The 24015-nt window shown below is 39.1% G+C and overlaps 1 protein-coding gene across 2 annotated transcripts in view; it reads left to right on the forward strand.

Annotated features, from left to right (window-relative positions):
* Window positions 1–24015, forward strand: part of LHPP (phospholysine phosphohistidine inorganic pyrophosphate phosphatase) — a 146831-nt gene that overhangs the window by 49243 nt on the left and 73573 nt on the right. For both annotated transcript variants that reach the window (XM_088131760.1, XM_088131761.1), the window contains exon 6: window positions 2690–2781. In XM_088131760.1, coding sequence (XP_087987886.1) covers window positions 2690–2781 — 92 coding nt within the window. The remainder of the gene's footprint in view (window positions 1–2689; window positions 2782–24015) is intronic.

Genomic DNA, 24015 nt, shown 5'->3' on the forward strand with positions numbered 1-24015 from the left:
TTAGAAGAAAACTGTTTCTGTAAACCATGAATAGTCAATAGAAAAGCCATATAGGAACATTGGCAGATCCTGCTAAGTCAATTCAGCAGACCACAAATCTAACAGTGCTTCCAGAATTAATTGAATTTGAAATGTCTGTACTACAGCTTCAACAGTATTTACATATGCAAGTATAGTAGGAGGAGTCCTCTTCCGACATGGACAAGAATTGGAAACTTCTACTTAGTTATTGGGTTGCTTAAGCAGCCAGTAGAACGCACAACGAAAAAGGAACTTACTGAATCTATTCATTTATTGTTTTAGGGATATGTTTTTTTAAGTAACTTTAAAATCTGTTTAAAAAAACTCAGGTTAATAGGTAGCTTAAAGACCTGTTGACTTAGGGTGGATATCTATCTGAGGGCCCTTTAGTTACCTGCCACACCTTGTTTTTGTAAATATAACCAGAGCCATATTTGCAAGAAGTTCACAAAACAGTTGCATTTCAGTAGTGGTTTGATATATGTCATTAAAAAATAACATTGTTGCTTAAAGGTTCCTAAATTCCCAAATAGCAAATCGTGCACTTTCCACAGATTATAAGAGTAGGAAAGCAAGCAAACCTTCCTTTGACATGGGCTTGGAATACAGGGTTTAAAACATCCCAACTACTAAAAATGGATGATTGGGACAAAATGCAGAACTGATGCTTGATTCTAGAAATTCAAAATCTGTTCCCAGTTTAGCTGGGAATGGTGCTAACGACAGCCACTGACATTAAGTTTATGTGATGCCTATGGGTAGTGGTATCCATTGTAGAACTAGATGGAATGAATAGGAATTTGGGGTTGTGTGGAATAACCCTGTAAGCTTGAATAAGCTTCTAAGAGTTTAGAAGTGGATAGAGCCAGATGGGCAAGATCAGAGCTGAGATGAGTGACTGAGAGAGCTGGATACTGTCTGGTTGGCGTTAGGTTGGAAACATGATGGTCAGTAGCATTCTCGGCTCAGTAGATTACCTCTTACAGTAAAGGCAGGATTAGGACTTTAGAGGAAGAAACTCCACTGATCTGGGTTATGGCAACTGTGGAGGCCAGCTGTATCCATAAGGGCAGGGGCAAGGATTAGAGGACTGACAGCTTGTAGACAATCTGCATTTCGAGTCCTAAGGCAAATATCTACAAAACCAGGAACTGAGTTGTAATAAAGTATCCATACTGGACTGGAGGAGGGACTTTGAGCTCCAGTTGAAGATGGACCAAGGAGTGAAGGATAAGGGGCACCATTGGGAGAAGAAGGTATGATAGGAGGTAGAAGTCAGACTGCCTCCAGGGAAAGAGAATCAAAAATCTCAAGCCACTCAACACTTCTAGCCTTCTTCCCTCTTCTACGTTACTAGGTGGTGGAGCTTCAAAAGGCTCTGGATTCTAGATGATGCTTCTAAGAGTTAGGTCTGCCTGTAAAAACTGTAACTCTCATCATTTACAGCTTGATCCGGGATGACAAAACAGACCTGACATCACTGTGGCCTGTATTGGGTGAAAGGGGGGATGTTCCTTGTGAGGATTGCCCATCTGGGTTTCAGGTTGTTGCACCAGGCATGATTCCAGGGCAGGGGAGGAGGAGTGGCTGTGGTCATCAGGTATATTCTGAAGGGAGACCACAGTTCTGCTCTGCAGATGATTAGGCGTGCTGCATTTCCTTTGTAGCAATTCCTGGAATGACTAGGTGATGCCTTGTAGATACCTGGCCCACCTAGAAAATGCTGCATAGGACAATAAGTCTCTGAGGAACAGTTCTGAGTGTGGAAGATGTTTTTGCTATGAAAAAGAATGAGAACATGAAAATGCCAAGAACTCCAAACATCTTGAACATTAAAAAAAATGAGTAAAGACAAAAAGCTGATCAGACTTCTTTCCTTCTAGCATCTTTCTAGACTGGGATCTTCTGGGAGCTAAAACCTTCAAACTTTCACTAGCAGGATACATAGCAAAATATTTTTCCAACATTATTTAGGAGTAAGTGACATTTTCAGTTTTGATTTTAGCATAGTCTCAAGAGTATGATATTACTGAATTTGAATACTTCACTTAGCTTTAATGGCTTTGTGGAGTATAATTTCCTCTTTAACTTCTGATTACATCTTAAGTTTTAAAGGAATCAGAAAAAAAAATGTTAGAATTCCAAATTCCAACATATTTAATTTGTAGCCAACTCTGCAATATGCAATTAATTGGTATTTGTTACAAGGTGAACAACATTAGATTGTGAGACAGTGCACATAGTATCTAAATGGATCATATATCTAGACTGGCAACAAACACAGAAGAGCAAAGGAGAGAGTAGGGGAAGGGAGAAAATGTAGTAGAGTAAGCTATGGAATTTACCTATTTAATGTTTGAAATGGAAAGATCTTCTTGAAATATCAATTTCCCCTTTGCAATACATCAGAAAAATCTGGGTTTTTCTGATGGTGTTCAGATCACTTGAAAGATTAGTGCTCAACTGTATAGCCTTGTAAGTAGAGACTGAATTATAGTCCAAGTGGATTAATTTTAAATCTGTAGATTGACAATATTATCTTGTTTAATTTGTATGATGATTATATTAAATATCAAATCAAGCAGTTTATTACGTCAATGAAGATGAAGTAGGGCAGGACTCAGATGCATTTGACTTCATTTCTGTCTGTATTTCATTGCTGTGACAGGCCATCATGATTGGGGATGATATTGTAAATGATGTAGGAGGTGCCCAGCAATGCGGAATGAGAGCTTTTCAAGTACGGACGGGAAAGTACAGGTCAGTGCATGTTAGATAAATCTTACATTCCCTATAGTTAGTAATATGTTTCCTCTGCCATCATCGCTTGCCTTTTCTTTTATGGCTCTATAGTGTAACTATAATGCATAGATTTATAATGAGAAAATAAATTCTGTTACTTGTCTAGCATAGGCATGGAGTGCATGGTCTGGCAGCCTGAATGTTGTATTAGGGATTAGCTTGTACATGGCCCATGTGTCCACCCTCAAGCCAATCTCTGATAATATGCAAATGAAGACATGATGTGCTACTAACCCCTGGTAATTTGGTAGGGTATACATTCATTTATAAAGAAAGTGCACAAAAAGCCAATGTCTTTTTCTAGGCAGTTTGTGTTTAAAATAAAAAGAATGCAGCATGAAAAATATGAAATGGTGTGCATAATTTACACTGTTTGAAATCCAAGCTGATCCCCGTATTTTAGAGAATGACTGTTTGCAGAGAGTGCTGCTTTTGAGACAAGACACGTGTACTACCTTCTAGTTCCCTTAGATGGTGCCATTTGTACATTTACCGCAGCTCGGAGTGACCTTCTCTCCTAGCTGCTTTAGCAGATTTGCCAAACCACAGTTAACTTTGAAGGGAGTTGTCAACACAATAGATCTGTTTCAGATCAAATAAGCTTATTCCTTGGTTTTGACTAGATAGTCAGAAAAGCCTTTCTCTCACTTGCATCAAATATGAAGAACCAGAGGATAATATTGTACAGAGATACCATGAATTTCTTCTAGTGAAGACAGTGGCACCTTTCTGTGATCTCTTGAATGCTTTAACGCTGCAGAATCCTTCTACCTAGGTGCACAAAATGGTTTGTAATGCATATACACATACACATGGGTCACAATACTTAAAATATTGAAAGAGTTGAGGCGTGAGGCAGTTATTTAGTGGACCCCTGGAAATAAAGTGATGAAGAAAAAGAAGTGTATATATGAAGGATGGGGAACCTTGGGTCCTCCAGGTGTTTTGGATTACAACACTTACAATCCCTGAAAATTGGCCAGGTTGGCTAGGGCCAATAGGATTTGGAATTCAACATTTGAAGGATCAAGGATTTTCCACTGTGATTTATAGGGAAAAACAAAGTGGATGTAATTGCATAGCAGCTACACATTCAGGAACAACATGCAGGAACCTAGGAGGTGGGATGAAATAGATCTATAGGAGCCAGGCAAGCATTTCCATTGAGACATGATCTGTATTTTTTTTTTTTAAAGGGTTAGAAATTGTACAACAGAACTGCCATCAGATATATTTCCTAACAGAGTAATGTACAAGCTTGGCAAAAGCTCTCCAGGTCACAACCTCCACCTGCCTGTCCAGCAATACCTGTGAGTCCAGGAGGACTTCCAAGTCACACACCTGCTCCTTCAAGGGCAGTGCCACCCCATCAAGGGACACAATTATGAATGTCAGTGACCTGCAATGAATGAACAATCATTCTGTCTTGTTTAAGCTTCAGGCTCTTCTATCCCATCCAGATCTTCATAGTCTCCAGTCAAGTTGTTGAGAGCATCACCTGTGTGGCTTGAGGTAGCAGTGTACAGTTAAACAACACCAGCATATTGATGATATTGAACCCCAAACTATCTGATGACTTCACCAAGCAGCTTCATATGGATGTTAAAAAATGGGAGACAGAATGAGCCTTGCAGCACCCAACAAACAAGGGGCTCTCATACCCATCCATTGGTGCCTGCAACTCCCAACTCCTGCAGGCTGCCCAGAAAGATAGTTTCCCATGGTTTGGGAGATTTTATTTATTGATGGATAGTTTATTGATGGAACAATATTTATATACTATGAATTGCACATTTTTAAATAAAACTAATTGTTAAAGGGAGAGCCAGTTGGTGCAGTGTTTAAAGGCATTGAGCTAGAAACTGGGAGACCATGAGTTCTAGTCCTGCCTTGGGCACAGAGCCAAGTGGATGACTTCGGGCCAGCCACTTTTTCTCAGCCAAAGGAAGAAGTCAGAGGCAAATCACTTCCCTCCCAAAAAATGTTGCCAAGAAAACTGCATGCATTTGTGCATGCAGTTGCCAGGAGTGAAGACTGACTTGAAGACACACACACACGTACACACACACACACATAAGATAAAGGACCACCCTTAAGACACAGACAATGAACTACACTGCTATATTAGATGGGTCACCATGCTTAATGATCTACTGCTTTGTTTAGAATTTGTCCTGCAGGTTTGATCATACTGCTGATGTTTTTTTTTTTTTTTTTACTGTAAATCTGACACTGCTCACTGAGTTTATTTGGTGGAATCAATGGAGTGCTGTTGTCTGGAATGTATACTGATGACACTTAGTTTTATTACTGTTTCCCATTTGCGTCATACAGCCTCTTTTGCTGTGAATTACTACCTGATGTCAGCGCTAAAATGAATGAGTCTGTATAAACTGAATCTCCATCCAAATGAGCAGAGAACCGACACTGAGAAGGCTGTTCCCTTGGACATGGAATATTCCTTCTTTCGAGAGTTTACAGTAATCCTTAATATTTAGCCTTGCTCTCTGCAGTGAAGGGGTGGGATGTTCTTGGATGGGTGTTATCGCAGTGAACCAGAGGCTATTATATTCAAGCTCTGCCAATTTGTCCTTAGTGCCTTTCTGGAGGCTGTTGTGCATTACAATTAATGTAGCTTGACTCTCAGTTGATAGTCCTGAAAACTCTTGGGCTGTTTAATATTGTTTCTGTGGCATAAGAATTTGTTGAGGCTTAATTTATTGCCTGTTCCTTTAATTCAGTTTAAAGAGCAGATCTATTTTAATTTTAATGCTATTCTTGTTTCATTGAATCTTATGAACTCTTTTTAGATTTGTAAGTCAGAAAAATGACATCTAGACATAAAGAGAATGTACAATCTACATTTCATTTCTATTTCTCAATTTGTGCCTTATTCTTTAAGGAAGCCTTTCCCAGTCTGATGTGATACCTTTGTCCACAACTTCTGAATCAGCATGGGCAGTGGTCAGCAGGTATAGTATAGGGTTTATAGTTCAAAACATTTGAATTACATTAGGTTGGGAAAGGTGGTTTTGAATACTTAAGCTGCTATAGACAATCTCCACAATTACTCCTAGGAGAACGTATTGTTTTTATGACGCTCCATTGGGCTTCCACAATTTATCAAATCCTACAGATATTTTATTATATATTGAGAATAGGTAACTGCCACAGGTAGCTTCAAATGCTGTACCTGAGTCCTATTTTTTTTCCTTATGGAAACCTACTTTAAGGGAAGACCAATATTGGTATAATGGCCTTGCTTTTAACAGGAAAAAGTCGATCTGTACATGGTCTACATCTTCTGATTTATTTAGCTCACTTAAATGCTAATAATTGTTTATTAAGAGCATTTCATAAAAAACTCAGTATAAACCCCAATAGTGTTCCATGTTGAGAATTTTGTAACATTTCTTACTCTTCTCCCCTCACTACTACCAGGAATGAACATTAAAATGCTTTACTAAGTTCTGTGTTGATTCTGCAGCTCATATTGTTGCACTGATACCATATTGTAGAGATTATGTGAACAGTGGCATAAAGGAAGGAACTATTGTAGCTATTTGCAACTGTCTCTTCAAATTGAGAAAGGCTGCAAAAGCTTTGGGAATACGCAAGTGATTTAGAGTAGTGTGAAGAGTTTGAAGGTTGCATTTATAGCAATTGTAGTTGGAACACTAAGTCTTTGTTGAAATTACAGTTTTCTCATTATCGGGATCAATTTGCTTCTAGAAAATTGTTGAACTTTATACATGTAGAGGTTGTAAGAATATTTTCTTAAAGTTGATTTTGACAGATTTGAGGCGGAAATGCACAGAGTCCTTGTTTTGTACAATAGTGCTGTAAATTGAAGAATTCAGATGGACTGCCTCAAGTAACACCAGAGGGAAATCGTTTAGCCTAATCATAGAGACAGAACACTTTCTACCATGAGTGCTTAAATTTTCCACTGGGCATTCATACTCCTATATACCAAAAGATTGTTTATAGCACAGAATCATTCTGGAAACAAAGTGTTCTTTTATCTAGGCATTTGTGCTTGGCAGGTTTGATATATAGTTTTTAAAAAAAGAAGAGAAAAAGCAAAACCACCACCATCCTGAAATTTGGTTGTGTAATTGAGGAGATTGCATTTATTGGTCTGTACTAAATGTACTGTATGGGTAGCATTCTCTGGTGTCCTTCAGCCCACTCATCATATTATTATTCCTGCTACGTCACTCAAGATCAGGACTTTGTTTTGTAGGTAGCCAGTTCTTGTTGTAAGTTAGCCTTTATGTTTTCATGCCTGGCCTTCTACATCTGTGTCTCTGCTACCTTCACTCAGATATGTTTTATCCATTGAAGCATGTCTTTCTTTCATTTTTCTTCTCTGTTTGTGCCATTCCTACACAAATGTTTTGGGCCCCTTTGTTCTGAAGAGCAAGCATGGGTTAGGTCCACCTCCTCATCTAGCTTTTCCATTGTTACTGTGATGTGCTGCATATCCTGGGCTATCAGTTGGTGCCCTACTTCTTTTTTAATGTCAAAAGAGATGCAAAACTTTGCCTGTCAGTGGAAAGAAGAGATGAAACGGTTTGTTCTCTCTGTATCTGCACTCAGGGCCTATTATGTGTATCAGTTGGGTGGGAATTGAGATGTTGCTCTCTATCTCCATCACCTGTTGCTTGCATTTTGTCAGGGATTCATTCATCTTTCTCATTGGGGATGGGCTATGCCAGAAGCTGTCCGTTCTCTATTGGCCAAGCCAAGACTTTTCTTCCCTACTTGTGCTTATTCTTGCCTGTTAACTTTTTATTTCTCTTTGAAGACTCTCATTTTCAAAGGAGAAATAACATACTTCTTGGCAAGTGGGCTGGAGTAGTTTGACTACCATTTTCTCTTTCCTTCACTGACAGGAAACAATAGCTCTGGGTTGTTTTCTTAGGGTTCAAAGGTCCTCTTGTAGATAGCCATTGTGCCCAGTATGTCATTGGAAATTACTTTTGATGCCTTTAAAAGGATAAATAGCTCATTGACTTGTAGGCCAGGAAAACATATGGTAAATTTCTCTCCTAATTATATCCTGAGCTGTAGGCAAACATTATTAGATGGTCCCATATTGACCAGAGCATTTTGGTATCACTTTTTCTCCAGATTTTAAAAGAAAATGGGCCAATGAAAACAATTTGTGCTGTTTATGAGTCTTTTTGGGGGTATTTTATTTGTTTAGCAATTAGAGTTCTGTTTTCTATAGCAGTACCACAGCTGGTGATTGAGTCAATATTATAGGTATATCTAGCATACAATCTGTGATACAATTTCGGCTGGACATTAATTTAGCATCTGTTTCCTACCCAGTCCCTTTCTGTCAGCTGCAGTAATGCTTTATGAATATGCCTTTATACAGCCCTTGATTATGCATTCCTTCTATAATCACATCACGCTTAAAAGTTACAATTAGATAGAGTATCCTACTGTAAATGCTGAACTTTTACATTTATTTAACAGCATCAAATATGTACCAAAGTGAGAAAAGTTGTTAAAATATAAACGCCTTTGGATCAAAGAAAAAAGCAAGGTCACGTAACGATGTGAAAGTAAAAAATATATGATAGTTGGCTAGGCTCAGCAAAAAGTTGATTCACAACTTTAAAAATATAATCCAGATGCACCAAAAAGAAAAATGAATGGCTATTAGGTAATTGTAGCCCTGCCAATACTAATGTATCTTTAAACGCCAAGTTGATCTATGGTTTAAAAAATATTTTTTAACAAGAATACTTTTAACAGAATTGAAATTATATTAATCTAAAATTAATGGCCATATAGGTATGTTTATTCACTAGGTATATATTCTCCTCTTCCTTAATTTCCTACAGTAGTAAAGCAGGCATTAAAAATCAAAATTAAAAACAGCTGCCAGCATATTTTGTTTGACAATTTACTTCTGAAAAAGTAAGTACACAAGCATGTTAAGTGGTGAATTCAGGCTCCTATCTGTCTAGACAGTGTAAAATGCTATATGCTATAGGTAATCGCAAGGAGTCCAGTCAAGCTTTAGTGCTTTGCTTTGTGTAACTTACTGTGTTCGAATAGCATTGGGAAATTGCTCTTAATGATCACGATCCATGTGGGAGCTATTTTTGCTTATAGAAAGTCTAATGTACAAATTGGAAACAAATGAGTCCCTTTCCCACTCACCCCAAGACTACATACTAAAATGGATTCTTGACTGTAAAGATTGGGCTATGCATGAAATTAGTACTTCCAATCTATATAGTTGTTTTTACCAAAAAAAAAAAATTGTAGAAAAGCCATGGAAATTTTTATTTCACTTTTCTCTCCAATTTAAAAATATCAGACCCTTTTGTTCTGGAAAGAAAGCAGGGTTTTAACTGTTCGAATATCATTTATTCCGTTATAGGGGTGAATAAAAGCAAAAAGGGGATAGCTTGTTTGGTTAACAAATTTTTCAGGAATGTGATTGATCAGGAACATTGAGTCCCACTCAACATTGGAAGACGAAATGGACAATATACCTATGCTGGGATGTGATCCCTTGCCTGCAATCCATAAGGACACTGTGATATAAGTGCAAAATATCTTTGCAGTGTTGCCAATCTGTTTCCTTACTATAACACTTTGAGTACAATAAGCCTGTAATGTTATTGTAGGAGGAGAACAAAAATCAGGAAGAATCTGGTAGCACCTTTTCCAACTAACCTCTTTTATGAAAAGGCATAAGCTTTCCTGAACTGCATCAGATGCAACTTGTAATACTACTGGATGTTCATACAACACCCATTACAAAGTAAGGCAGTTGAGATCTATAAGTGTAATTTAAAAAGGTTTCCCACTCTCAGTTGTTTAAAAGTAGTATAAGGGCTGGAGCTGGTGAGACAAAAATCACTGGTGCTCAGTTCAGACAAAACTGTACTGTAAATGTTGAGTAGCCACTGCTAATATGAAGGCTGGGGAAAAAACAGGAAGAAGTCCACTGACTTAGGCTTTAAGGGAGGGTAGAGAGAGACAGAGATGGATAATTAGATATGAGTAAGTAGATCTGTGTGTAGGTAGGCAGACAGACAGACAGACAGATAATTTCTTACCTGCAGTAAAGCAGTTTCTCTATGTCATGTTGAGACTGTGAAGTTTCTGCTTTGGCCAGCGACCCAAGGTGACATTAAGTTCCTGGAGAGCTTAAATGTATTACTGTATCTGGCGTAAAGTCTGAAAAGTACTGGCAGGGTTTGTTTGTTTGTTTGTTTATTACACTATATGGGAAATCTGGACGGAAGAAAGCTTGAGATGGCCAGGAGGGAATCTTTATGTGAAATGATGGTCAGCTGAAGACCTGTTCCTGAGCTCAGAATGTAGCCAACCATCCTGCATTCTTTAAATTCTGCTTGTTACATCTAGTGCTCCTGGTTCTAAAGGTTGGCCCTTAAGGATTCAGGGTTGGTTTGTTTTTTTAAAGTAAGTGTAACAAGACTGAAGCTTGTCTACCCCTTAACTTTAAAGCAGGATTCCTCAACCTCAGCAACTTTAAGATGGGTGGACTTCAACTCCCAGAATTCCATGCTGGCTGGGGAATTCTGGGAGTTGAAGTCCACCCATCTTAAAGTTGCTGAGGTTGAGGAATCCTGCTTTAAACTATAACCCTTGAATGCGAAAAATATATCATGTTTTACAAATTTTGTTTAGATTAAGGCTAGCAGCTCTGGGTTTCAAAAAATTTGGATGGGAACAAAAATGTATAAAAATACTCCAACTCTTGGCTGCCATCTGGTTGTCTGGATTTTTTTCAGCCCAGATCTGGTTGTCCTGATTTAGGTTCTAATGGAAATAACAACCACAGCAACAAAAAGAGTTTTTCAGCAGCTTTAGTTTTCTGGCAAGCAACTTCTCATTTGGCTTTTGTTTTGTTTGCTGGCTAGATTGGCTAAACACAAATTCCAATATTCTTCTCAGTTTTACCTTTTCTTCATTTTATTTTGTTGAGTGTAGTTATAGTGAAACATAACACTGTTGCAGAAAGATTTCAGTGAATTAGAGTATTACTTAATGTATTTAGTGAAATCAGTGCCTTATATTTAGAGGTAGCTGAAAGCTTGCAGAATTGTAGTGGTTTCTGTCAGCTTCCTAACAGAATCTCTTCGGAAAGGGAGGTGAGGTGGTAGAGGTGAGGAGGCTAATGATTTAACTTTCCAAAAAATAATCTCGCTAATCTGCTTTTGTTTGCTAAACAGTATTAGTGTGTACGTTTTCCTGTAAATGCAGAATACCAGAGGGATCAGATTCTGTGCTATATATTGGACTTTTTAAAACATCTACATGGTTTGGGTCTCAGATAGCTTGACTGGCAAAAATTTTCCCAGGGATTACAGTCATTTTCAGAGCTTTTCTCCCAGTTCCTCTCTCATATAAGTTGAGGCAGGTGGTGACTGGGAAATACAGCCTCTTCAGTTGCGATACCTTTACTTTGGAATGTACTTTTCCAAGATTATTCACCCAACAATCTCCCTTCCCTTCCCTTCCTTTCCCTTCCCTTTCTTTCCTTTCCCTGGAAAACCTTTTAATTGGCCCTTGCCTCTTCATGCTTTTATTCTATAACTGATCATTCTTGGTTGACTTGATTTATTAAATTTATAGCCTGGCCACTCATCTTGGCTTTTGGCAAGCTATTTTGAGAGTCTTGCCATTTGGAATGATATAAGTACTTCAGATAACTACTTCAGAAACCCTTTAGGTACAGTGTCACAGCTCTTAATGCATTAAGTGCTCTAAATCTTTTAAACACATAGACATTTCACCCTCCTTGATCACCGCATGGACCTTGCCGGGGATGGATATATTTCTGTAGTTGGTAGGTCTTTACTATAATTCAGACATCTGTACTGTTGGAGTACCTGGATCCTAGAGACATAAGTAGATGCATTTAGGTCTCTGTATATTCAGTATTAAATGACTTTTTAAAATTTCCAAATCCTTTGAACTCAGATATTAATTTTAGCTGCCAAATAGCCTGGACCTTAATTTGAATGTTTTTGTCCTTCTTGGAAGTTGGTTGTTTTCAGCTGGAATATAATGCAAATGATTTCCTTTTGTATGACCCTGCAGAATGGCAACTGAACATAATGTCTCCATTTAAAAATGTGTACATATTGTTTTAAATGCAAGCCCTCATTTGTCCTCTAAAATGCACTTTATAGACAGTGGGATCTCACCACCGAACTAAATGAGGCAGCTGCTTTGAGTGTTATAAAGTGAACCTTTGTTCACACTGTGAAAGACATTTTGCAATTGAATAATGTTAGCTTCTGCTAAATCATAGGCCAGTGTTTTTCAACCTTGGCAACTTTAAGATGTGTGGACTTCAACTCCCAGAATTCCCCAGCCAGCTCATAAGTCTACACATCTTAAAGTTGCCAGGGTTGAAAAACATTGCCATAGGCTGCAGGGGACTAGATTAAGACCTAAAAATAGGGGAATGTTTAAAGAATCTGTCCAGCTCTGACATGAAGAATTTGCAGTTGTGACCAAACTTGACAACTGCCTGCAGATTACATCATCTGGAGGGGAAATTGGAAAAGCTTTCAGAATGATGCTTTTCTTAAAAAGTGCTAACCAGTTATGTCAGCTAATAATTGTGTAGTGTTCCTGTGGTTGGCAGTATTTTTTAAGCATAAGAATGCAAGAGAAAAGAAACAAGCAAATGTATCTCTTTTTTTAAGTACAGTGGTACCTCAGTTCACGAACTTAATTCGTTCCACGATTCTGGTCACGAGCCGAATTGGTCACGAGCCGAATCAAATTTCCCCATAAGGTTCAATGTAAATAAGGTTAATCCGTTCTGACCCCTACGAACGTGGTCGCCAACCAAATTGGTCGGCAACCGAATCAAATTTTCCCATAAGGTTCAATGTAAATAAGGTTAATCCGTTCTGAACCATGTGGTTTTTTTTACCACAAAAATATGAAACAAAGTACAGTACAGTACAGTATGAAGAGAGAGAACACTAATCTTGCTTGAGGTGACACCAAAAAGCTTCACAGCAAGTGTCTGTCTGCGACCACGATCTCACCTAGAGGAAACCACGACCACGTGTCAGAACAGGGAAGATGGCCATGGGTCGTGTTCATCACCCAATGCGGAGTTCGCGAACGGAAGCAAAAATTTGCGAACGCTGCTGTTCGCTAACCGAATTGTTTGTGAACAAAAGCATTCGTGAACCGAGGTATTACTGTAGATGCTGCTTGCATAGCATTCATAATAATAGATCTGGACCTAATGATTAGCTAAAATATTCCACAGAATATAGGTTTCTAGGAAGTGAAAGGAGTAGCTTGATTGGCTTTTCTAATATAGTTCCTGAGAAAAGGAAAAGGAATTGGTTTGAGCTAGGATAACTTCCCATGCATCATTAGGATGCATTTACTATTCTGTTACTGTTAAAATTCTGTTAAGATTTTGAAAGGGTTCAGGAAAAAAAAAAAAAGAGCAAATTTCCCCTAATCTTCTTGGGCTCTCAAAAGTTCTTCAATCACATCCCTCCACTTTGTTTTCCCATGCATATTACATGGAAGCTAATGTTTGCTCTCTCTCAAGTTAAGCTAATATTTATTTAAATAATATATATGGTTGCCCATATCACAATAGTGACTCTGGGCCATGTATAAGGATTAAAGCAATGGCTAATATACAAACCTCTGTGTGTCCCCTGATCTTCCCCCAATTATTAAAAGCAGATGTAGTGGGCAACCTTTTTGCAGCCAGAGGATGCTGTAAAAATGATTTTATTTACCTTCAAGGTCTGTAGGATGAATCATAGGACTATCACCAAATAGTATGTGGCAGAACTTTCCAATTTTTTAAAGGCTTGGATCATTACTAAAACAATATGTTAAGCCCTTTAGAAGCACTGAACCTACCTGTTTCAGAGCTTACACATACACATGCAAGCACTTAGTAAATATAAATTGTGCAACTAAAATCAGGTGATTTGCTATGAAATGTCAATGATGCAGTTTTACAGAGTTTCCAGGAACAGGAACAATAGAGCTGAGGATTGCACACCCCTCTGTTAAAGGGCAGTTGTACAGTCAAGTCCTGTCTGATTTATTTCTATATTTTATTAACTTTATTCTAACCTGACTTGAATTAGTGATCTTGTCACAAGACAAGTCAACATAGCCTTCCACTTCGATTGGAGGTATATTTTGGTTTGGTGGCTGCTATTTCCCTACAATTACTTGCATGTTTTGTTATGCTATAACAGCTGCTTGCAATGACATAAATATAGGGCTTTATGCCAAATAACACCATTGATCTATACAGTCCAGTATTGTCTTAAGTGAGTGGCAATAATCCTCCAGGGTCTCCGACAGAGATCTTTTTCTGCTTGACCAGAGACTGATTAATTGATTGATTATAATTTGTATAAATTTATATAAATTTGCCACCTAAATCTTAGACTCTGGATGGAGAAGTTAGAATTGAATTTGGGAGGTTCTGCATATAGACCATGAGCTTTATCATCAAGCAATGCCTCTTCTGAAAGGGCTGATCTAATGTTAAATTGGTACATTCTTGTAGGCCTCCCTATCTGCCAAATTTTAGAATTAGGCAGCATGTAATATGGGTGGTATACTTAATAAGCACTGCTTTGAGAAAAGGAGCAACATAACCCTAGAAAAGAAAACTTTCCATTCCAAAGAAAAGCAGTGAAAAATAGTAATTTGTACAGTATGTAACATGCCTCTACCCTCCTATTCCAGAAATACTTAAAAAGAACTCTTCTTGTGAAATGGTGAAGGTAAAATTACTATGTAAAAACTGATTTAAACCATGCCAGCATACACAACATAAAAGACTGATCTTCAGAACAAATCCTGCCTTAGAAAAATTCTGTTAGCAGAAAGTGGTATACAATTAATTCTATTCCAATATCATAGAACAAGATAAAACACGTTTGCTTTGCCATGAAATTCACTATGTTCTAGGGCTAAATTGTCATATTTCTAACTGCAGCATTATGTATTTTAAAAGCTAGCAATTATAATCCTATAATTAATGCTATAATCAGTCTACTATTCCCTTTATCCACAGCAGACAGATAGGAGTTGTAGTCCAACTCATTTGAAAGATTAGAAGTTGGTATCTTATACGGTAATAATTTTTCGAGGGCTACCCTGATTATCATACTAGGCTGGAACAGAATCTTCTTGTGCACCTTTTCACAAGCAGTCCTTTTTTGACACTCTGTTTCCAGCTATCATGGTAGGAAGAAGAATTGGCTTTGACTTCTTTGAAATTGCAGAATGTGAGCAAGTTAGGCAAGAGGTTTTTAATTGCTGCTAAATCAAGAATATATACTCATTTGTAAATAAAAGACATGAAGAACCCTGTCCTCTTCCTTGAACAAATGTAAATATATTGACACATTTCCATGTAAAATATATTCGGCTAATCATGAACGTATCTTCCTTACCTTACTATATCTTGAACTGAAGAAAGTGTAATGATTGCTGCTAATGGCCATATGTGGCAGAAGTGTTGGAGGGGGAGATCCTAATGGCAGATATACTGGACTCAAGAAGTGATTGTGTTTTTTTGGATTTCAGAATTTAGAGAACACCTCTGACACTTATTTGCTTTTGAACTAACACCAGAATGTCCAAGTGGGCAACTTTGCAAATATGAGATGACATGTCTGGAACTCCTTCTTTGTTTTTAAGGAGATACCAGTCATTGCCCATGGAGACTGCACATGGCTGCTACCACCTTTCCTGTTATCTCTGAAGTTCCCAGGAACCATTCCCATTTTTCTCCTCTTGAAACAGATTGGCTATCCGCTCGCCTGTCGGGCCTTGCCGCCAGCCAATTGGGCGCAGGGGCCAGAGGGAGGTGGGAAAAATGTCAGGGATCCCTTCCTCCCTCTGTCCCTCCGTCTCTCCCTCCCTTCATTTCCACATATAATATAGGCTTGCACCATTTGCCTGACCCTCAGGAAAGCCCCTGTGAAGCCTTCTCCTCCTCCTCCTCCTCCTCCTCCTCAGCTGACTAGCAGAACTGCCTGCCACTTTGCTGGGGGGAGGTGGAACAAAGGAAGCCATGGACCATGAGGAAAACTGCACCCCTGCTCTCCATTCTGGTATGTCCCCAAGGGCCCCCTCCTTAAGGGAAAAAGAGGGCTCACTGCCAGCCCCCCCCGCCAGCCCTACCTTGCCAGCAGCATCCAAGTCGCACCCTCATCCTTCTCTCTACGCTCACAGCCATTAAGAAATTTAAAATTTCTGCTTGTTTCCAAAGCAGCCAATCACCACTCGTTGGACCTTGCCGCCAGCCAATTGGACTCAGGGGACAGAGGGAGGTGGGAGATATGGGAGATATGATGATCACATGACTTGGGCTGACCACAGTGATGCAGCAGCACACCAGTGCTGAAGCAGCCACAAATTTCCCAAATTTCAATCTCATGGGAGTAATGTGTCCTGGATTTTGGACTCATTCTATAAATTAGCCCATCTGAGGTACCTTGGTTCAAAAATTGTTGCCCTATGATGCACAGTTTCGCCCAGTTGAAGGTTACAGACACAAGAGTTTTCATAGTATATAGATTATTCCTGCTATGTAGGTCAGCAGATTGAATGTTCTAGAATATTTTTAAACAATCTGAAATCAGCCAGAGCTAAATACTGGTGCTTAGTGAATTACTGGTATTCCAGTTATTGGGGATGTATGTGAGGTGAGCTTCCCTAGTATTCGAGAAACCACATGAATCTTCTTTTACAACAGAAGAAAAAGGAACTTCAGGCATTATTTCTCTTTTTATTGCTCACTAACTTTTATTAGGGTACCATTTCATGAGTAATTGTATGAACAGTATGGATGTAAACCTTTGTAGATGAAATAAATCTACTTTTTAATAGCAGCAACACAAAGCAGCTCAGCCATAGGTCAACTATGCTGTTGTAAGTTCACCATTTCCTGGAGCGTTTACAGAACTGACAGAAATAATAAAGTTTCCATCATTACAGATGAAGCAGGCTTTATTCTTGTAAACATAGCTTGTTTCCTTACCTTCTTGATTCACATAATTCAAGAAGCTTCTTAATTACACCTTTACATGAAACAAAGAATTACCTTTTCTGAATCATTTAATCCACCACTTAAAATTTTTGACAGCATTAAATAGACTTTTTTCATCAGTCTCCCAGGCTTCTATTTTGTCATTTTGTTGTTGTTTAGTCGTTAAGTCGTGTCCGACTCTTCGTGACCCCATGAACCATATTGCGCCAGGCCTTCCGGTCCTTCACTGCCTCCCTGAGTTTGCTCAGTTTCATGCTCATTGCTTCAGTGATGCTATCTAACCATCTCATCCTCTGCCGTCCTCTTCTCCTTTTGCCTTCAATCTTTCCCAGCATCAGGGTCTTCTCCAAAGAGATCTCTCTTCGCATTAGGTGACCAAAGTATCTGAGCTTGAGCTTCATTATCGATCCTTCCAATGAGCAATCAGGGTTGATTTCCTTTAAGATTGACTGGTTTGACCTCCTAGCAGTCCAGGGGACTCTCAAGAGTCTTCTCCAGCACCACAGTTCAAAGGCATCAATTCTTCGGCGCTCAGCTTTCTTTATGGTCCAGCTCTCACAGCCATACATTACTACTGGAAAAACCATAGCTTTGACTATGCGGATCTTTGTCGGCAAGGTGACGTCTCTGCTTTTTAATATGCTATCTAGGCTTGCCATGGCTTTCCTCCCAAGGAGCAAGCGTCTTTTAATTTCATGGCTGCAGTCTCCGTCTGCGGTGATCTTGGAGCCCAAATAAATGAAGTCTGTTACTGCTTCCATTTCTACCCCTTCTATTTGCCAGGAATTGATGGGTCCGGATGCCATGATCTTAGTTTTTTTAATGTTGAGTTTCAAGCCAGCTTTCGCACTCTCCTCTTTCACCCTCATCAAGAGGCTCTTTAGTTCTTCTTCACTTTCTGCCATTAGGGTGGTATCGTCTGCATATCTGAGGTTGTTGATGATTCTCCCTGCAATCTTAATTCCGGCTTGTGATTCTTCCAGCCTGGCATTTCTCATGATGTACTCTGCATATAGGTTAAATAAGCAGGGTGACAGTATACAGCCTTGTCATACACCTTTCCCTATTTTGAACCAATCGGTTGTTCCATGACCGGTTCTAACTGTTGCTTCTTGGCCCGCATACAGATTTCTCAGGAGACAGGTAAGGTGGTCTGGTACTCCCATCTCTTTAAGAATTTGCCACAGTTTGTTGTGATCCACACAATCAAAGGCTTTTGCATAGTCAATGAAGCAGAAGTAGATATTTTTCTGGAACTCTCGTGCTTTCTCCATGATCCAGCGAATGTTGGCGATTTGATCTCTAGTTCCTCTGCCTCTTCGAAACCCAGCTTGTACATCCGTTAGTTCTCGGTTCATGTATTGCTGAAGCCTAGCTTGTAGGATTTTGAGCATAACTTTGCTAGCATGTGAACTGAGTGCAATTGTGCGAATTGAATTGATCTTTGGCATTGCCCTTCTTTGGAATTGGAACATAAACTGACCTTTTCCAATCCCGTGGCCACTGTTGCGTTTTCCAAACTTGCTGGCATATTGAGTGCAGCACTTTAACACCATCGTCTTTTAGTATTTTAAATAACTCAGCTGGAATACTGTCATCTCCACTAGCTTTGTTGTTAGCAATGCTTCCTAAGGCCCACTTGACTTCACTCTCTAGGATGTCTGGCTCAAGGTCAGTGATCACACCAGCGTGGACATCAGGGACATTAAGATCTTTCTTGTATAGTTCTTCTGTGTATTCTTGCCACCTCTTCTTAATCTCTTCTGCTTCTGTTAGGTCCCTGCCTTTTTTGTCCTTTATCATGCCCATCTTTGCACTAAACGTTCCTTTCATATCTCCAATTTTCTTGAAGAGATCTCTAGTCTTCCCCATTCTATTGTTTTCCTCGATTTCTTTGCATTGTTCATTTAAGAAGGCCTTCTTATCTCTCCTGGCTATTCTCTGGAAATCTGCATTCAGTTGCTTATATCTTTCCCTTTCACCCTTGCTTTTTGCATTCCTTCTTTCCACAGCTATTTGTAAAGCCTCATTAGACAGCCATTTTGCTTTCTTGCATTTCTTTTTCTTTGGGATGGTTTTAGTTGCTGCCTCCTGTACAATGTTACAGACCTCCGTCCATAGTTCTTCAGGCACTCTGTCAACCAAATCTAATCCTCTAAATCTATTCATCACCTTCACTGTGTATTCACAAGGAATATGATCTAAGTCATACCTGAGTGGTCTAGTGGTTTTCCCTACATTCTTCAATTTAAGCCTAAATTTTGCAGTAAGAAGCTCATGATCTGAGTCACAGTCAGCTCCTGGTCTTGTTTTTGCTGTCTGTATAGAGCTTCTCCATCTTTGGCTGCAAAGTATATAATCAATCTGGTTTCGGTATTGACCATCTGGTGATGTCCATGTGTAGAGTCGTCTCTTGTGTTGTTGGAAAAGAGTGTTTGCTATGACTAGCTTGTTCTCTTGACAGAACTCTATTAGCCTTTGCCCTGCTTCATTTTGTACTCCAAGGCCAAACTTGCCTGTTATTCTGATTACTCCTTGAGTTCCTACTTTAGCATTCCAATCCCCTATGATGAAAAGGACATCTTTTTTTGGTGCTAGTTCTAGAAGGTGTTGTAGGTCCTCATAGAAGCGGTCAACCTCAGCTTCTTCAGCATCAGTGGTTGGGGCATAGACTTGGATGACTGTGATATTGAATGGTTTGCCTTGGATACGCACTGAGATCATTGTCGTTTTTGAGGTTCTACCCCATTACTGCCTTTCCGACTCTCTTATTGACTATGAGTGCAACTCCATTTCTTCTAAGGGTTTCTTGCCCACAGTAGTAGATATAATGGTCACCCGAATTAAATTCACCCATTCCCGTCCATTTCAGTTCGCTGATTCCCAAGATGTCGACGTTCAATCTTGTCATCTCATGTTTGACCACATCCAACCAACTTGCCTTGGTTCATAGATCTTACATTCCAGGTACCTATACAATATTGTTCTTTACAGCATCGGACCTTCTTTTTGCTTCCAGATACATCCACAGCTGAACGTCCTTTCGGCTTTGGCCCAGCCGCTTCACTCTTTCTGGAGCTACTTGGAATTGCCCTCCGCTCTTCCCCAGTAGCATATTGGACACCTTCCGACCTGAGGGGCTCATCTTCCGGCGTCATATCTTTTAGCCTTTTAACATTGTCCATGGGGTTTTCTTGGCAAGGATACTGGAGTGGGTTGCCATTTCCTTCTCCAGTGGACCACATTTTGTCAGAACTCTCTGTCATGATCTGTCCGTCTTGGGTGGCCCTGCACGGTATAGCTCATGGCTTCACTGAGTTACGCAAGCCCCTTCGCCAAGACAAGGCAGTGATCCGTGAGGGGGCTATTTTGTCATAGTATTTTTTAAAAAAGAAATACTGTTTTATACAGTATGTTTTTGTTTTTTTTTTAAATTTCCCACTTTTCCTTTCTTAAAAGGTATACTCTTTAGAGGCAAATATGTGTAGCTCAGGGTTGAACAGTGAAGTCCTTGGGGTTCTCTGAGCTTGATTCTTTTCTTGCAAACGTTTCATTACCCAACTAGGTAACATCTTCAGTGCTAAAATGGGATGGGGTTTGCTTCTGTTTATATACTGTGGCCTGCCTTGCCAGTGCTGGTGGGGGTGGGGGTGGGGGTTTCGTTTTGCTCCTCTGGTAGTTCCTTGATTAGCATATGTTTACTGCTTGATTGAGTGCCTGGTGGTAACCTTTGCTTATCTCGGTGATGATTGCTGGTGAGGCGATCTTCTGGTCTTTTGTCTCTTTTGAATTGTATGTAGATGCTGTTTATCTCTATGTGTCTGTTAATTTCTACTTTGTCTGAATACCAAGCGTCCAAGAATTCTCTTGCATTTTTGGATTTAGCTTGGTCTAAAATGCTGACAGTTTCCCAGTTAAAACTATGGTTAAGTCTGTCCATGTGTTGTGAGATTAAGGAGTTTTCATCATGACTTCTGACTGCCAGTTGGTGTTCATGGATGCTCTATGCTAGCCTTCTGCCTGTCTGTCCTACATAGTGGTTGTTACAGTCCTTACACTGTATGTTGTAGATGACTCCTGTTTTTTCTTCTTGTGCTACTGGGTCTTTTGGTTTACTTAAGATATTTTGGAGTGATTTTGTTAGTTTGTGTGCTACAGAGATGCCATGTGGTTGTAATAGTCTCTTGGTGGTTTCTGAGATGTTTCTGATGTATGGCAGTGTGATCCTTTTCATAGCTTGTGTAGGTTGTGTTGTAGTAGGTTGAGTGGTCAGGCACTTTTTGATAAAATTGTCTGGATATCCATTTTGTTGGAAGATGTTGTATAGGTGGTCTGTTTCCTTTTTCTGCTGTTCTGGGTTGCTGCAGTGCGTTTGCTCACTTGAATAATGTTCTTACACAGCTCCTCTTGTGGGAGGTTGGGTTGTTACTTTGGTAATGGAGCACTTGATTGGTGTGGGTTGTCTTCCAATAAACTTGGGTTTCTAATTTCCTGTTGTTTCCTCGGCTGATGAGGATATCCAGGAAGGGTAGTGTGTTCTTGTTTTCTTCCTCTCTGGTGAATTTTATTCCTTTGAAGATGTTGTTGATGGTTTCATGTGACTCCTCTAGGTGTTCCTTTTTTATTATAAGAAATGTGTCATCTACATGCCGGATCCATACTTTAGGTTGTATGTGGGGAAGTGCTATAGCTTTCTTATATACTCTTTCTCTTGTACCAAATTTTCAGATATATGAATTTCAACCGTTAAGCGTTTCTTTCTTCCTTTCCTTGTTTTTACTTTTTTTTTCTTTCTCTGTGACGGCACCAAATCTCAGGATTAGCCAGTTTGCTATTTTATACATTAGTAAGAGATTATGCTATAATAGCCATATGCAAATTGAAGAATAGTGAAATTATCTTTCATAAAGTCTCTCTCTAGTTGCACTTGATTTGTGGGGAGGACATACTGTAGATACATCCTTGTTATTTTCCTGGCAGCAATGCTGGTTTATCATTGCCTTCTTCAGGGAAATTATATTTAGCTTCTAAAATTAAATTCATCCCTTTCTAACAGTTAACATTACCAATAGTGCAAAGGAAAAAGTGAAGGAGCTTTAATTCTATGTAATTTTGTGTCTAAGTATATTATACTGTAAATGCAGTAAATTATATTCTGGAAAACCAAGTATGTTTCAAATTCTTGCCATCCGGTCTTTCCATGCAAATAGATAAACTGTTTTTTTTAAGAGACTTCAACCCTATATGAAAGGTCAGATTAAAAAAAAAAATCTAAAAGTGCATTACTACAGATCACACTAAACTAGAACTTTGTTCAGTTGTGCATATATGTCTGCCATTGACTGAATGGAGCGCTCCAGTGGACCGAAAGGCAGTATTGGCAGCAAAGCTGACAACCGGTCCCTTTGAAAGATATGAAGCTAGTAATATCTAAATTCTGGAGCATTACTTGGGAGAGGAGAAGCATTCATAGCTGTGGTTTTCAGTGAGGGAAAAAAGTCAGATTCCATATTTAGATAATACCTTCATTAGAATCAACCAAAATGATACAAAATGTAGAAGATTTTGAAAACTGTCTGTCAAGCAAAGGGGTTTAAGATAAAAAGCTGGCCTATACCCAAGGATCAATGTAAATGCAAAGCATCAACACATAATTACTGTGTTATATATTTATCCACTTAATTTTGCTCATTCTTCAGGAGCTGTGAGATACAGTTTTTCTAGGTTTTATAACAAATTGAAAATCAAATTTTTTAATGTTGTAAACTCAGAATAGGAGTAATCGCTGAAATATGCAGATGAGTTGAGGTTACAACTCCCAGAATTCCATACAACATTTTAAACACATCTGGATGGCACTTGGTTGGGGATGGCTGATGGATTGTGAGCCATTCAGATCCTTTATGAATTTTATTGGGCATTTGATTTATTCCCCTTGAAAGCATATTTGTCTTACATGAAAAAGACAAGCAGTTGAATAAAGGTACAGAGAGCATTGCAATTTTAGTTAAAATATGAACTTCCCCAAATGACCAAGGGATTAGGTTTGGTTTGGTTTGGTTTGGTTTGGTTTGGATTTTCATTACTTTTTAATCTAGCTGGAATTTCAAAAGCTATTATTTGCACATAGACCATTCCAAAGTCTATAGCTACTCTTTCCATCATCACTTTCACTACAGCCATTTGTCCTGGTGCTTGGTATGCAACTCCAGAGTCTTTAGCAGGGTCTTATAGGATGCTATGAATATTTAGTTGGAACCCTTTTGAAAGAGAATGTGGCTCTGCTCTGTTTGGGTAGAGTTAGCATAACGTTCAGTTCTGATGTTCTTCCTTTTTATTGTATGTGTGATTGAAAAATTGCAATACAAACAACTTTGTAGTGTGTGTGTGTTTTGGGGGTGTTTTAATGAACTTTTCCTTTGCAGCTTCCCTACCCACCAGCCTAATTCAAACTGGGTATCAGATTCCATGCCCATTCACAAATGTGGAACCTTGGAATAAGTAGTATATAATTGACAAAGGGACATATTCCGACCATGTATTCACGTAGCTGTTAAATTGAATTTTTATATTGACAGTAAAAATTGCTGTCGCTGTGATAGTGGAGAGTAATGGAAAGCACGTTATTGGAGATGGCTTTTTTTTTTTTTTGGCATGGATAAGAAAGTACTTGCTTTCTATTGGAAAGGATATTTTGGACCCTACTCAGTATAGGCAATATTTAGCCCCAAAAACCCTCTGCTTTTTATGTCCTTGTATACTGATCTGGTGACTGCCAAGAACTTTGCTGATGCCAGAATATATGAGGGGGACCCCCCAAAAAATGAAATTATCTTCTAGAGGGCGGACCCCTTGTAGTACAGGCTTCCTCTGCTAGGTGAATGTCCTAGGAACCCATCTGCATCAGTGAACCAGCTGGGTTGTTGTGAGAGGCTGCGTTTGGCTTCAGTGAGGTTTTTTTTTAGAGACTCTTTCAACACGTTTGCCTATTTCGTGATGGGTGATTCGTGCCTCGCTTGCTCATGCCTGAACAAAGAGACAATCGCTTGACTGCATGTCGTGCTTTGAAGGAGCAGTTGGAGGCTGACCCTGATTTTTTTTCAAAAGTCATAACCGGA

The sequence above is a fragment of the Python bivittatus genome, unplaced genomic scaffold, assembly GCF_059951505.1.
Source record: "Python bivittatus isolate LINGU-HERP-01145 unplaced genomic scaffold, Pbiv_v1 ctg000980_np1212, whole genome shotgun sequence".
Classification (NCBI taxonomy): Eukaryota; Metazoa; Chordata; class Lepidosauria; order Squamata; family Pythonidae; genus Python; species Python bivittatus.